A 12,425-nucleotide genomic window follows, 5' to 3' on the forward strand; every position below is an offset into this window, starting at 1 on the left:
TTGAATTGTACAATCTTTATCATCAATAATTCCATTGTACAATCTTTATCATCGATAATTCACAGTTACACGATTCACAGTCTCTGCAGCAAATTGCTTATCCTCCTCTGGTTGTAAAAGAATCTAAATTTTGGACCGAGAATCTCTTTTTCAGACTCCAAATGTTCTTGTGATGGCATCGAAATTTGGAAAACTAACACCTCTGATCACCTCAAGAGGTATACAGGTCAAATACAGATATTGGACGTATATGGCTTTCGATGTTGAAAGAACTTCGTGAGAGATTTTCAGATTTAGTGCTGCTGAATGGATATGTCAATCTCCATTTGAGATATAATTAAAATGCAATCATTTGAGATGTAATTAAGATGCAATTAATACGTAATCAATTCTCTTCGCGGAGATTCTTTAATTTATTGAAATATGCTTAGTATAAATCCGGATATTTAGAGGATCGACTTTCAGATTTTGAGAATCCTGTTAATTTTGTTTTACATTGCCCGTCGTGTGTATTGTGTGAAGAGATTTCATTTATATCATGTGTGTGGTGTACAAAAACTATGTGTTTTAAACATTTCTTCACGAAATTCTATTATTGTAATGATTTTGTGTCATAAAAATAAATGAATTGTTCATTATTTTCAATTTGTTTCTTTCGGCCACTTTGAGGATCTTATTTTTTTCATGTAACCAATTGGAGAAGATTTTTAATTTTTCTTAGAAAGCATTTTATGCGTAATTAATATTGATTAATACTTATTAAAAGCGTCTCCTAACAGCCAAGAAAGACAGTTTGGGCAAAAAGAAAATATACATTACACTACCCCACTTCACATCCATCAAGTTTCATCGAGATCAATTATTTACATCTAAACGTTCCCTTGTTAATCTGCTCTATGTGCTCATAAGAGATGATTCGATTGTGTGTGTGCGTGTGTGCGTGCGTGTACGTGCGCGTACGCCCGTATGTGTGTGCGTGCGCGCGCACGCGCGTGTGTGTACACACCATACTCATCAATATAAGTTTATTTTTCGCTTTTAAAACAACGCTTTTTAAACAAATAGTTTTGTATAATTTGTAATCTAATAAATATTAAAATGAATTTGACAATAAAATTTATTCAGTCATTTACATTTTCCTAATAGCGAATTTGATTGGATGCATTCAGTGCGCACTAGTGCACATAGAAATCGTGGTACACAAATTAACATAAAAATATATGTTTAGTATAAATATAAAGACGGATTATGAAATCCTCGATACATTTAATTGTGCTGTTGAGTAAAATCTGTACTTTATAATATTTCGAAATATTTTATTTTTACATAGATTAAATCAGTGTTAATATGTACAACAGTTTTAATATGCACTAGTGTATATGCACGAGTACGTCTAAACCGAATTCGCTATAATTTTAGCAAAAAGAAATGACAAAAGAACATTTTGTAGAAAAAATTGAATGCTTTTAACTTATTTTTTAATATAGATGTACTTTTCGATCGTATTATCAATTACAGGACACCTTATATATGAACAACTTCCTCAAAAGCAACGATATTGTTAACTTCTGTTTTTCCACTTCCTTGTGCGGTACAAAGTATTAACTTATCCTGCCTTAAATATTTATTGAACATTATAAGTACACACGTTGTCATATCAAGTCGTACAACAAATACACTCTATTACATGATATCATAATACTGAAGCTTATCGACTTTATTAACAAATCAGACTAACTCAGAGAGAATTATTGTCGTAATAGTCTGCAATTGGTATCTCGTGCTTTTAAGGAGAGTGCTATAATTATTCTTTTCCGTGTCTAGTAATCCAACATCGACTTGTCTGCTACATTTCAATATCTATATGAAAAACTGCTCGAAATAACTGCCTCTTATCTTCTTTATCATAAAAAGTATATAATGCTTGTGGCGTGTATGCGGCATAAAAATCGATTAGATGAATCCTTAAATATCGAATGTATCGTGTAAACTTATCATAACAGTTTATGTCAAAACACACCTCAATATTACCAAATGTTACATTTGTCATAACAATATGAAGATATTCCTAGCGTGATACTTAAAGCTCTTATAATTTTTATAACACACTTGCGCATAGATAATAGCAATAGCTGGGGTTTTGGACTAGACATGATGTGGTTGAATATGAGCCAGCCGACTTGATGAGATGGATCAGGATTTCAGACTGTTCTCATCTAGACGCCTTTCCGTCGCTATTGACAAGAGATTAGAAAATTCCATCTCTAACAATTGTCTTGCCTGCGAAAATAATAGTACTCATATGCTAGATTCTTGTTACAATATAATTAAGAGAAGTGTAAAGTTCCATAAACATTTGTCGCACTTACCTGTGTATTCTGTGTAGGAATCTGTAAAGTTAATGCAAAACTATTTGCATCAAAACTTTCATCTAGGGCTATGAGCGCACCGTGCACACCCGATTCTAAGAGATTATTTCCATATTCCTACAATTACAAATTGGATGTTAATTTTTTTTCATAAATAATCAGAATAGCAGAACAATGAAAAATGTTCTACCTTCAAACCAATCGATTGTACCCATCTTATGACACGATCATTACTCCAAACGAGTACATCTATGTTGGCACCTTCTGCTACTCGTCTTCTTTCCTCTAATTGTTGTCTATCATAATTTAGTCGTTTTAAGCAAGAAATACCGTACTGCAAACTTGTTCTGTAATAATATATTCATAATATTGTAATATTATAATAATAATAATAGGAATGAGAAGTAAGGCTTACTTCTAACGCCATTATTTTTGTTGCAATGGTATATCGCCATTACTTTGATATAATGATTTAGTAATGATGTAAACTTTTTATGACGTTAATGGTAATACCATAACGGATTGGAATAATTACTCATTACTTCCCAGATAATATGCATGTTACTTAAGAGATATAAAAGACGTCTTTTACATATCTTATATAATAGTGCACGGCATTAGATGCACATTTCGGGCCGATTCCGGCGCGCAACCCCCCCCCCCCTTCGCTCCGCTCGAGGTTCAGCGGCCGAGCTATCAGACACTCATATGACTTTCTGGCTCAAGAGCTTATGTAGCTTAAACGTGCGGAAATCATACCTTGCGTTATTAAAGAATATTTTTCTTGCAAAATAATTTTTATTTTCTTAAAAAACTAAAATACTAAATGTTTTAAAACATTTTGTCATAATAATTCTTACCTATCAGAAACTATCTTACCTAACAAAAACTGTACTTTCAAGATGCAACTCTCATTTATTTTTGTTTTCAAACCTGATGATTTGCATTCAAGGAATAATTTCATTAAGAAGATTGTAAGGCAATATATTAAGAATTACTTGAAAAAATTACAGATTATTCTAAATTTGCATTTAAAAATAGTACAGAAAAATTAATAGAAACAGTTGGATCAAAAATTATTTCAATAAAAAGTAATATTTTTTAAATTTGTACTTTAATAGAATTTATATAGAAATTTTAATAGAAATACATGAAAATGTATTACAAAATAATGATAAAAATCTCTATTTTTTAAATATAATAATAACTATCTTATAAATTTAAAAATATTTATGTAAAATTAGAGACATTAATTGTTCAGGAAATAAACAAAATATTTATTGTTATAAAAACTAATTGGTGAATTTTAATGAAATTTTGCATAAGTCATTTTTAGTACTTAAAATATTTATATAAAAAGATTTAGATTTTTGTTATTTAAAAAATTTTTATAACAATAAAATAATCAAATAATATCAAATAAAATAAATAATCTATAAAAATGTGTTACTCAATGAAAACAGAATACAACTACATGTATGTAGTTTAAAGCATAAATATTAATATATGTGTTTTATGATTTTACAATCTCCTTAGGCTAATTCTACAATGTGCTTTTTGTTTTCTGTTTCTTGCTGTTTGTCTCTTGTCTTATTGACCAAAAAGGCAAGAGACAAACATAGACAAACAGCAAGAAACAGGAAACAAAGAGCACATTGTAGAATTAGCCTAAAATTATTTAGAAACATCTAATAATGATCCGACTTTTATCGAATGCTGTGAATAACTTCCTTCTTAGAAGAAATTGAACTCCGCTGCATTCCTCCAGTGACAGTACCATGTACTACTCGCGAATGACTTCAATAAAGAGTTTACAACTTTAATAAAGAGTTTTTGAATGTATCTTTTAAAGTTATCTCAACAATGATTAATTAGCTATTATGTAATTATTACATCTTATTTGTATAAAATCTATATAATTATTTAATGTAGTTGAGTCACTATTTTACTCTCTGTCAATTACTAATATGCAAATAAATTATCAGATACACAGAATATTATCAAATACACAAATAAATTAATTATATTTTCATAGTATTCAATACTACTTTAGTTGTATTACTTTGTAAAACTAGTCACAAGTGTTTAAAAAATTGCAAAGAGAAGAAGAGAAGACAAAAATTTTTTTTTGTCAAATTTGTATATGTATAGTTACCACAATTATGTCGTTTTCTCTTAATGAAATTTGAATATTTTATTAAATTTCAAACGAGATCTTTACAAAGTAGCAAAATTTAATAGAATTTCAATTTAGGATTCAATTTAGGAAGATTTATTGAATTTTGCCACTTTTTTCAGCGATTTTCGTTGCAATTTAATAAAAAATTCATTATAATCACTGTATATATATATACATATATATATATATATATATATACATATTGTTTTTTATTGTTATCAAAGAGCATCAGCAAACAATTTATCGTTACAATTTGTTCTAAAATGCATTATAATTTTAATAAAATTTTCTTTCTTTTTATTAAATATTAGGTGTTGGAATTAATTCGTAGCGTTTTACAAGAGATGGCACAAGCAGTACACTATTTCGTTGTTACCTATAGTTCTGTATACATTGTAAACATCTATCATAGGACGTCATTTGCCGTACATAACCTTTCTTGAAATCATAAATAACAATACTGTATAATTCATTGAATATGTCAAAATTTGTGCCAGATAAAGTGTTTTTGCGGGGAGTTTTGCTTCATTACTTTAATATGAACAAAAGTGCAGCTGAAGCTCATCGTATTTTAGTGGATGTGTATAGTGAACATGCTCTGGCTGAGCAAACGTGTAGGAAGTGGTTTGCACGTTTTAAAGCTGGTGATTTCGACTTGGATGACAAGGAGCGACCTGGTCAGCCGAAAAAATTTGAAGATAACGATTTGCAGGCACTGCTCAATGAAAACTCATGTCAAACACTTAAAGAATTATCTACGTCATTGGAAGTTGACTTCTCAACAATAGGAAAACGTCTTAAAAGTTTGGGCATGATCCAGAAGGAAGGACATTGGGTCCCATATGAATTGAAACCAAGGGATATTGAGAGACGTTTTCTCACGTGCGAACTGCTGCTTCAACGGCAGAAAAGAAAAGGTTTTTTGCATCGGATTGTTACCGGTGACGAAAAGTGGATCCATTATGACAATCCAAAGCGCAGAAAGTCATGGGTTAAGCCCGGCGAACCATCAACATCAGTGGCAAAGCCCAATATCCATGGCTCAAAGCTCCTGCTCTGTATTTGGTGGGATCAGAAGGGTGTCATATACTACGAACTGCTAAAACCGCATGAAACCGTTACTGGAGATCTCTACCGACGGCAACTGATGCGCTTGAGCCGTGCATTGAAGCAAAAACGGTCGGAATACTTCGAAAGACACGATAAAGTCATCTTGCTGCACGACAATGCTCGCCCACACGTTGCAAAACCGGTAAAAACATACCTGGAAACACTTAAATGGGAAGTGCTACCGCACCCGCCGTATTCTCCTGATATTGCACCTAGCGACTACCACTTGTTTCGATCATTAGCTCATAGCTTGTGCGAGCAGAAGTTCACATCTTACGAAGATTGTACAAAATGGTTCGATTCCTGGATTTCATCTAAAGATGAACAGTTCTTCCGACGCGGTATTCATTCACTGCCCGAAAGATGGTCAAAAGTAGTAGAAAGTGATGGGAAGTACTTTCATTAATGTATTTTTTAATGCTCATGTGAAATAAATAACATTCTTTCATTAAAAAAACGCTACGAATTAATTCCAACACCTAATAGTAGTGATAATTTTTCGTTCTTTCATTACATTTTTTGAATTTAAATGTCACCTGTTTTTCATTAAACGTAAAACATTAACTCTTCAGCGAAATATAATTAAAATTTAAATATAATTTAAATATAATTAAAATTTCATATACATATTCATTGAAAATAAACATATAAAAAACATTGAAAACAAACGTGAAAAAATTCCTTGACTTAAAGTATGCATTAATTAAATATAAAAGGATAGCAAAAGGTTATAGGAATCAACACTGTAAGTCATTCGCATAAAATTATTATAGAAATTGACGTCTAAAAAAAATGCGTTAACAATAAGACAGATGCTTTGGCTAATTTCTAGTTCTCTTCAGTGTAGAAAACTTAAAGACATTATAATTTACATTCTTCGTGCAACAAGCCTTGCAGACACTCCAGTGATCTCCATCTCTAAATAGACCATAATGTATTTTTCCATACCAATTGGCAACGCTAAATGACCTTAAAAAGATCAAGACCTTAAAAGAATAACAATCGTTTGTAAAATGGACAAAATTATTTATATAAAATTTATGGGAAAAATAAGTTTCAGTAAACAAACCAGGGCCGATTATAAGTCCAGGGAATAGTCTTTGGTGGCCACAGTAGTATCCTCCAGCGATATCGAATGGACTATCAGGACCTTCGACCCTTACGAAGCCTCAAGATTAGATGATATTTATCTTATGCTTTTTAAGGAAAGGCCGAAGGAGCGAGGTTGAAACGCAGCTGGAAGTAAAGGGCTATATACTAGGTATCTTTATAGACGGGGCCTTTTACAGAAGAGACTTTTGATGTAGCACTTTAACCAAATCTATAAGGAAAGCACTGATCAATCATGAGGTACCAGAGAACCTCTGATATCTCATGATTGATCAGTGCTTTCCTCGGTACTCGTAGAATGGATGGAAAGCATGTTGATGAACAGAAACCTGGCGTAGATCTCGATAAAATCCATATTAAGGTTTGCTTATCCAATGACTGCCCGCAGGAGGAAATTCTTTTCCCTCTGCTGTGGATTCTGGTCGTGAATGAATTCCTGATTAGACTGAAGGAAGCAGAACTCTTGATCTTTGGCTACGTGGCCATTATGGTTAGGAGAAACTTCTCATTTAAGGAATGAATGGGTGCAGTCTTAAGAATCATTCAGAATTGGCGATCGATGTGATACACAGACTTAACCTAACAATTAATCTGTTTAAAACTTCGGCCATAATCTTCACTAGGAAGTATAAACCTGAACCCATTGGTCACTTAAGGCTATAGGGAAAGGACATATATCTTCTCGATAAAATATCTGGGGATAGCATTAAATACTAAATTGGAGCTGGAAGCTACACTTTGAAGAGAAAAGAAAGAAATTCTATATCCCCATGTGAGCCTGTAGAAAAACAAGACTTTGGGTCTGAAAATTAAGAATTACCTTATAGAAAATGATACTATTGCCAAGACTAACGTACGCGTCAGTGATATGATGACCCAATGGAGAAAATGACAGCCAAAACCTGCTAAAAAATCTACAGGGTAATTACCTGAGAGCGGCAACGGGGGTTCATAAGAACTATACCGACGGAAGCACTCCTTCTCTGCACTCCATTACTGGATCAGTAAATTATATGCCTAGCAAATCAAACGGCATATAGAGTGTCAGGGAGTATCAAGTATCAAGGAAAATAGAGGAATACTAGTCTGTCCACACAAGGCTAGGGATCTTGTAAAAGCATCCTTTCATCTTGAAGCAGGATAAGATTCCCTGATAAAGAAGGTACCTTGCTAGGACTTTCAAAGTCTTTATACCAACTAGAAACGAATAAGAGAAATCTAACTTCTTAACAATGCACAAACCTTTGGTTTACAAATGGATCGAGAGCTAATGACTGTTTTGACGCAATCATGTACGAGATGGACTTCAAAGAAAGTATTCCTCTGGGGCGGTTAGTCATAGTTTTTCAAACTGAGATTTTTGCCATCCTCAGATGTGCGGAAAACCTAAGATATGAAATAAGCTAAACATATATTAGTGGACCGAAAAAAAATTTTGAAAATTGATTAGCGATATTTCCCAAAAGCTAGTTATGGATCTCAATATGATTTGGGCAAAATTTCATTAAAATCGATTAATATCTTCACGTTGCTCCTCGACTTTGAAATTAATAACTCATACAGAATTAATAGTTGCAGAAAACTTTCAGTTAAGTTTCAAAATCATTTCGACTTTTCACATTTCGTGTGTAATAATTCTGAAAGACAATTTAGAATAAAGAATATAAAATAGGACTTCTAATAATTGTAAAAATATAATACAGATTTAAGGGGGCTACTTTGGAATCAGCGCGGTAAGAAGTGCGTAATCTACACTTATATAATCATTAATAGTATAATGTATATTAAAAGATTAGTTTGAACGTTTCGGCTATCGGTTTTAGCCATCTTCAGCAAATATATAATTAATACATTAACAAAGAATATCTTCTATACAGTTGGAAAGTGAGAAAAGCACAAACACTTTCCGACTGGATAAAAAATATTTTTTATTAATGTATTAATTATGTATTTGCTGAAGATGGCTAAAAGTGATAATCGAAACGTTCAAACTAACATCTTCTTCAAACACATCTCTTATCGCGCTGACTTCAAAGTAGCCTCCTTAAATCTGTATTATACTTTTACAATTCTGAAAGAATTTTGCAATATGTCACATGAAATGTTGCAGCAGAAATGTTTCTTTAAATAAAAAGCTTTCAGTTGAGTTGTCTCTGAAACATTTCATATGAAATGAAGTTGTAAATCTCAACTGAACTGTTTTTGAAATCTTTCACATACAATAAATTTTAAATGTTTCAGTAGAATTATTTCTGAAACATTTCACATAAAATCGTTTTGCAAACCTTTCACTTAAATAATTTCTGAAATTTATCATATGTGCAATGAGTTTGAAAACTTTCAGTTATCATTAACATTGAGTTATCTTTAACATTTTATATGAAAAAAATTGCAAACTTTGCAATTGAACTGTTTCTAAAAATTTTCACATGCAATAAATTTTAAATGATTCAGTTGAGATATTTCACATGAAATCGTTTTAAACTTTTCAGTTAAGTTTCTGAAATCTTTCACATGTAATAATTCACATGTATTACAGTTATACATCTTTACGGATATTTCAGATATTTCAGTTACACGTGAAACATTTCTAAAATATCTCTGAAAGGTTTCCGTGCTCTGGGAAGTTTAGGTATTTTTTGAATACATATGTCAAAATTAAAAAAAAAAATTTAATTTTAATACAATTTGATACTATCTGTTTTTTTTATCGCTGAACATGAATCCTAGAATTACACATTTCAAAATGGCGGATCCAATATGATGACATAATAATTATTTTCTCACATCTCCTACATCTAATCAAGCTAAAGGAAAACTAAATCAAGTAATAAATAAATCAGACTTGATTAAACCAAGGTAAAATATAGTATAATACATATAAAATAATATTTCAGATTTAAATAAATCCAACATTGGCAACAGGAAAATTTGAGAACAAATTGCATTTATTAACATTTTATATAATTGCACATTTATTAAATACCATGATTTAATTAAATATATGATTGTATATACAAACAAATGTTAATAAATAAAATGTAATTGTAATTTGTTTTCAAATTTTCCTGTTGCCAATGTTGGGTTTATTTAAATTTGAAATATTATTTTATGTAAGGAATTAGAAAAGGATTCAAATAATTAAAATTAAAAAAATAATTAATAAAATTTCATCGTTTGTAATTGCTCTCTTACTTTCGTTACTCATTTTAACAATAAACATGACACATATTACAGTAATTTTTTGAATTCTCCGATTTTAAGAAGTCTCATAGATAAACTATGTGATTGCTGACTTTTCTATCCAGGTATCACTCATTAATTTTTTTATTAGTTTATTATACACATACGTTATGATATAGTTTAGTTTATAAATTAATTTAATTTCAATTTTGTAACGATTATTTCATTATCTATTTAGAAATAAAATATTCTTAGTACAATGAGATTAAGTAAAATAACAAGGAATCATAGCAATTTAAAATTTAAAAAACAGAATAATTGTGAAAAAAATCGATAAAAGCGACTGCTCAACATCTATGTGATCATAATGCGTAAGAATTGAATTATAATAAACAGATGGAAATAATTTATAACGATTTCAATTTTTGTTTCACATTGAGAATAACAGGTCGAAACTGTTTGTATTTTTTCTTGAATATTAAGTTAGCAACGAATACTTAGCTTTGCTCGTAGCCCTTTTATTAATTATTATTTTTAAAATTATTTTATGTATTATACTATTTTATCCTGGTTTGATTAGGTTTAATAATAAATAGATATGATTTATTATTTGATTTAGTTTTACCCTTAGGTTGATTAGATGTAGGTGATATGAGATAAGAATTATTATTTTATATCGTCAGATTAAATCACCAATTTGAAATGTGTTCTTCTGACTCCGGATTCATGTTCAGCAATCAAAAGAGAACAGATAGTACCAAATTATATTTAAATATTTTTTCGATTAGGATCTTGTACATCTAGACAAAAATTAACGGTAAATCGTAATTTTAAATAAAAAGTAATTCAATGCGATTAAATAAATTAAAAAAAAAACCGTTAAAGGATTCAGAGCACAAGCAAGATATACGCGATACCGCGGAATTTTTTTCCATTTGGTACTCGAAAAGATTGTAGCTTTTGACAATATTGTGAATAAAATATCAGGCTTTTTGATAAAATAAACATGAGTTTTTGTAAAAAAAAAAAACAGCGAGAATTCATTCAAGCACTTATTAAATAATAAACAAGATTTAACATGAGTTTTTAAATCTTATTTATTCACACAATTTCAATTAAATTTAAAGATCCAAATTCTAAAATCTTTTTTTACAACGACAGGTATGCTTTAACAATGAATTTTCCATTAAATAATTTTCAATCCAAGAGCGATAAACTTATGGTGGAATCAATAGATGGCGTTTATTAGTTTAGCAAAAACGCCGCTATCTCATATTAGGCGCCTATCTCATAATAGAGGGCTTTCCTGTACATATAATTTTAAACAATAAGAAATTTATTGAATTATGTGAATACATAATTAATTTTGCAAACAATTGTTATTTTTTTAAGATCTTAATCTTTTTGTAACAATCCAGTATTGCCAACTGAAATGGTGAAACACAATGTATTTGAAGGTTTTAGTGTATTTGAAGGTTGATCACTGGAGACAAAGCTTGTTACACGAAGAATGTAAATCATAAATTTTCTACGTTGAAGGGAACTAGAAATTATCCAAAATATTCGTTTTATTGTTAATACATTTTTTAGACGTCAATTTCTGTAATAATTTTATATCTATTACTTACAGCGCTGATTCCTGATAGCTCTTTGCTTCCTTTTTGTTTTTGATTAATGCATATTCATTGAAACTTAATCAAACGTCAGTCAAGTTTTATCAAATTTTCATTAATATTTTATTAAAATTGTTCCAAGATAATAATGTTAAAATCTTAAATGATGCCGTAAGTGCCTTATTCAGCATTGTTCTTTCCGTACCTATGAAAACTGTCAACCATTCTCAGCTGACCACGAAGATCCTTTTTTGTAAGATGATCAAGCATTCTAGCATCAACAAGGCACTCCATAAAAGTGGATCGGTATTGAGGCAGTCCTAGACTCGGTAACCAGACGTTACCAATCCACTCGTGATTCATATCACCAAATGCTAATGTTGTGCGAGAAGTTTTCGGCGCTGATGGACTCGTAAGCGACACCATCTCCTGAATGGCTAGTCTCAGTTTTAATCGGTGCAAAGGATTGCTTTACAAAAGTACAAAAAACAATTGTAGACATGATAGTAATGTTATAGTGAACTAAAACTGTTTTATTGTCACAATTATAATCTATAATTAACATTAAAATTATAATTAATATTTATTAAAATTGTTTTTTACATAAATTTTACAGCGTACCTTATACCAATCTCTCGTTGAATTTCGGTATCGCTAAGAGCACTCATGATAGCACCACTTTTGACATTTGCTCGGCAAGCAGCAACATACCACGTCGGCATGCCCACCCAAAGTTCTAACCAGGCGACTACCGTTGGTCCATTCCATAAAGCGAAGGGCGTTCCGGCTTTCATTGCTTCTGCTAAAAGCTCGTGCCGCGAGGAGTCCAACATGCTACCAAACATGCTTGGACTAAAATAT

The 12,425-nt window shown here is 30.9% G+C and overlaps 1 protein-coding gene across 28 annotated transcripts in view; it reads right to left on the minus strand.

Moving 5' to 3' along the window:
* Liprin-alpha (PTPRF interacting protein alpha) overlaps positions 1–12,425 on the minus strand; it is a 263,962-nt gene that overhangs the window by 7,626 nt on the left and 243,911 nt on the right. For 25 of the 28 annotated variants that reach the window (XM_087412073.1, XM_087412090.1, XM_087412088.1 and 22 more), the window contains 5 exons: positions 12,186–12,416; positions 11,770–12,033; positions 2,560–2,716; positions 2,370–2,486; positions 1–2,280 (listed from right to left, as the gene is read on the minus strand). The exon at positions 1–2,280 is cut by the window's left edge and continues 7,626 nt beyond it. In XM_087412073.1, coding sequence (XP_087268199.1) covers positions 2,194–2,280; positions 2,370–2,486; positions 2,560–2,716; positions 11,770–12,033; positions 12,186–12,416 — 856 coding nt within the window. In that variant the 3' untranslated portion in view covers positions 1–2,193. Of the gene's footprint in view, positions 2,281–2,369; positions 2,487–2,559; positions 2,717–11,769; positions 12,034–12,185; positions 12,417–12,425 lie in introns of those variants that run through there. The other 3 variants (XM_087412084.1, XM_087412077.1, XM_087412094.1) reach the window with 2 other exon arrangements.

The sequence above is a fragment of the Acromyrmex echinatior genome, chromosome 12 (assembly GCF_024713525.1).
Source record: "Acromyrmex echinatior isolate Ae372 chromosome 12, ASM2471352v2, whole genome shotgun sequence".
NCBI classification, from domain to species: Eukaryota; Metazoa; Arthropoda; class Insecta; order Hymenoptera; family Formicidae; genus Acromyrmex; species Acromyrmex echinatior.